At 48.9% G+C, this 3,872-nt stretch overlaps 1 protein-coding gene across 2 annotated transcripts; it reads right to left on the bottom strand.

Moving 5' to 3' along the window:
• Positions 1-440: 440 nt before the first annotated feature.
• On the bottom strand, positions 441-3,420 carry LOC125550564 (putative WRKY transcription factor 39). 2 transcript variants are annotated; one of them, XM_048713587.2, is made up of 4 exons: positions 3,209-3,420; positions 1,995-2,837; positions 1,782-1,907; positions 441-1,025 (listed from the first exon to the last, which is right to left on the bottom strand). In XM_048713587.2, the coding sequence occupies exons 2-4, from the start codon at positions 2,768-2,770 to the stop codon at positions 881-883; spliced, it is 1,047 nt and encodes a 348-aa protein (XP_048569544.1). In that variant the 5' UTR covers positions 2,771-2,837; positions 3,209-3,420; the 3' UTR covers positions 441-880. The 2 variants fall into 2 exon arrangements, with proteins under 2 accessions (XP_048569544.1, XP_048569543.1); XM_048713586.2 differs by having other exon boundaries at positions 1,782-1,910.
• Between the last annotated feature and the right edge of the window lie 452 nt (positions 3,421-3,872).

The raw sequence follows: 3,872 nt of genomic DNA on the forward strand, positions 1-3,872 counted from the left end.
CATGTGGGAGCAGTCAACGACCAAAAAATTGGTTGGGCAAGCCGCGGCTGCAATCCAAACAGCCCCTTACATTCGCTGGAATCTACAACGACGTTTTGGGTCAATGGCTTTCAATGTATTAGTAGTACATTTTGATTACCAGTCGTTTATTTATTTTGTACTCCCTCCATATCAAAATATAAAATGTTTTTAGGCTAGTTTAACCTAAAAAACAGCTTATATTTTGGTATAGAGGTAGTAGGATTCTCTAGAAAATACTCCCTTTATGGGTTAAATCAGTGTTCGTTTAAATTATAAAACACAAATTAATTGGCAACTAACAAGTTGTGATGATATAAACATCCTTAATCAAACGAGCTGACTATTGAAGAGCACACACAAGATATTTAACTTGGTTTTGTCTCTGATGAGCTAGAGCCTGGAGGTACAACACACCAATGTATCCAACCACAAATTGGTTCTGTCTCATTTATTTTTGATTTTAAACCAGCCTTTTTGTGCACTTGGTACAAAAAGAGGGAGACCCAATGATTTTATCAATTTTTGCTACTTTACAGACAGACATATCATCCCCCAATTTCTATCTTCCCTTCCAACTCTTCGCACTCCCTCCTGAGCAAATCTCAGGTGTCCTATCTAACATCATGTTCTAACATTTCATCATCCTGATTACCTCCTTAAGGGAGAACAACAATTTTGCATCCTCCCACTTGACACTCACTACAAAACATGTAGGTCAGGAGGCCAACCGACACATCAACTGCTCAAATGGATCCCATATTCGTCACTTCGCAGTCCTAATTTAGGAGAACAACGCAGTCTGTCCAACAAGTGCCAGCGAGTTGGCATTTCCTGAAAAGAGTAATAACCAAGGGATTCCCTAAGCTTGCGCAGACTGAGTTGGCATTCGCGTATGGTTATGTTCACCCTCGTATGTCACAATGAGCATCGACGGATCATCCACGCAACGTTCAACATGCTTCCGCGCAGGGCAACCCCTCACACTGCTGCATTTGTAGTACCCCCTGCATTTTGAGTTCAGCCATTGGTTAGTCTTCTCCAGGGAAAAATCAAACTTAGAAACATGTTGGGTTGGAAATAAAAATAGAAGTACAACGAGCCATGTTTCTATATCCGGTGTTTATTAAAAAGAGGAAAAATTCTGTGCCAATTCAGAGGACCATATTTATGTGGTTGCCATTACTGTACAGCTATATTTGTGTGTTTTATCATCAGGCAATTTAAGCCAGAGACATGGTGGGCAAGTCATTTGGATAGGATTATTATATGTATATGGTGGGTGAATCACGATAGCATGATCTCGGTTGAATTAAGAAGTGGTCACTTTAAGACTCATGATTGATATATTTTCCAAAAGTGGCATGGGAAAGAAAGAATGGCATCATCCACGAAGTAATTAGTTAATGTCATAGCAATTAAGGCATCGACACCTCATGGATACCGAATCGCATAGAGGATAGAAAACAAACATGTACAGCACCCAAGAAAACACATTCCTTGGATAAAGTGTGTTCTGATTATCATTGACACATTAGTTATCACAAGGCACTTGAGTGCTCATGGTTGTATCAGTCGTGCATTCCATAATAGCATGTAAATGATCACATCTTTACCAACAAAGTTGATGTGCTATGGTGATTACAGCATCATCATGACTAATTTCTATCACTGTATAATAAAAATGTTAGCAAAGAAAAACCACCCTACAAAGTATCAAATGTGCAGTACACAACTAGAAAGATTACATTACTAAAGAATACCTGGGATGAGGGGAACCCTTAATTGGCTTCTGCCCATACTTCCTCCAGGAGTATTCGTCTGGAGGTATATCAGCAATTTTATTACTAATTGCGGGAACTTTAATCGTCCTCTTCACCCGCAACTTCCTGCTGAAATAGGGTAGATAACAATTATCATGGTGCCCTGTCTTGAATCAAAAGAATCAGAAACACCAAAGATAGCAGATTTACTACCTTCTCTTAGAACAATGGCACCTGCCAGTTGCAGCACACTTGCCATTTCCATCCTCCCCACGTCCCGAGCACCGCCTCCTCGGCGCCTGCTGCGCGTTCACCGGGTCGCTCATAGCAGGCCCACCGATCAGATGGAAGGAGGAAGACTTGGCATCCAGGCTGGCCACACTGCCGTCCATGCTCAAAGATGACATGAAGGACCTCGCGGACGACATCGTCCCGGTGCCACTGGGGCTGTCAAACTTGAGGTTGATCCCACTGTTGCTTCTCTTGAACATCTCGGCCCGCATCTTCTGCTGCTGGTGCTGATGCTGCTGCTGGAACTGGTTGTACCGCGACGAGTCGCCGAACTGGAAGTGCGCGGACAACGGCTGCACCAGCTTGGGAGGCCCTCCGATCGGGTGCGCGGCCTGTGATGAATCCAGAATGCTGTTTCTGCTGCTAGGATACACCTGAGCCGAGCTGGTCGAAGGGTGCGCGCTGTTCAGCACCACCACCGGGGTGTTGTTGTCCAGGAAGCTCTTCTGGCTCAAGAACCCCGGGGTCTGCCTTCTGCTCACCAGCTTGGCTCTAGGATGGTGGGTTCCCCCTCCTTCGTTGCCGTTGCCGTTGCCGTTGCCGAGGAGGGAGACCACCTTCCTGAACTTGGCACAGGCTTCGTCCGTCCCCAGCGCTATGCTCCTGAGCTGCGCCGGGTCCTGGGTCTGGGCGAGCAGGCCGAGCACTCTGTGGCAGCTCTCCACGGCCATCCTGTTGGCCTCCTCCACCTCCTCCATTTTTACTTTCTTGAGAAGCTCACCAGCACCTCGGCTACTCGGCAGCTCTCACCGTACCGCAGCAGATCTGTAGAGCAGGAAATGGGAGAGAAAACTCACTCAGATCTCAAGAAAAGCTCACCAAGGCTGCTACTCTGTATTACTCGCATCAGCCATCACAGGAGCAACAGGCTGAGGACCAAGAAAGCGTCCCCGGACCGGATCACGGCGGAAGCCAGTCCGGCAGAAGCGGCAGGAGTGGGCACCGAGAGAGAGAGAGAGGATGAACCCGCGGCGGCAAGAAGCGACCCTAGCAGGCGATTTTGTTGCGTGCGGACGCATCAAGCGGGGGCAACAACCCCACCACCACCGCCACACCCTCCCAAGATTCCCCCAAGAAAGAGAAGCGCTCGCCCGCGCAAGCAAGCACGACGGCGCCGAGCCCGCCCGCCCACTCACCTCGGGGAGGGGGATCCTCTCGCGCGCGCGATGAATCCAGAACCGCGGCCGCGAGCTCGCTCGGAGTCGACGGACGACGGTCGTCCCGTCCCCCACCACCACCGGAGACCAGCTAGTGGAAGAAGGTGTGAACGAAGGAGCGGACGGAGACCAGGCCGGGGTGGAGAAGAAATTAGGAGTAATTCTCCGTCCCCATTTGTTTTCTTGCAGCCGAGGCCGCCGGCCTGTATAATATTGCTCCCCGGCCCCCCACGCCGTGGAAAATTCGTCGCCACTTGGCCTAGTTTTATCGCGGCGCCGCGTTAGGAAACGCTGCCGCTGGGCGGATCCGGGCCGTCGGAGCGGCGACGGACGGCAGGAGATCTATATTTGGGGAAGGGTTTTAGTTTAGTTTAGTTTAGCGGTGAGATGGGATGATGGGGTGGGTCAAAACGTCAAAGGAGGGAGGGACATGGGTCGGTCAGTGTGGTGTGGGGTGAAGTGATTTGTTGACCATTGCCACTCGGCTCACATGGAAAAGGTCAGGGAGGCACACATGCGGACGATTTGTTCCTCCATACTTTAATGTGCCGGATTTGGACTAGGGTCGTAGTAGAAACTTTACCTAACTCACATGATGATGAATAATTATGTAAAGATTTTACATCGCCATCTGTACTTTTTT

The sequence above is a fragment of the Triticum urartu genome, chromosome 4A (assembly GCF_056163025.1).
Source record: "Triticum urartu cultivar PI428250 chromosome 4A, HENAU_Tu73, whole genome shotgun sequence".
In the NCBI taxonomy this organism is placed as follows: Eukaryota; Viridiplantae; Streptophyta; class Magnoliopsida; order Poales; family Poaceae; genus Triticum; species Triticum urartu.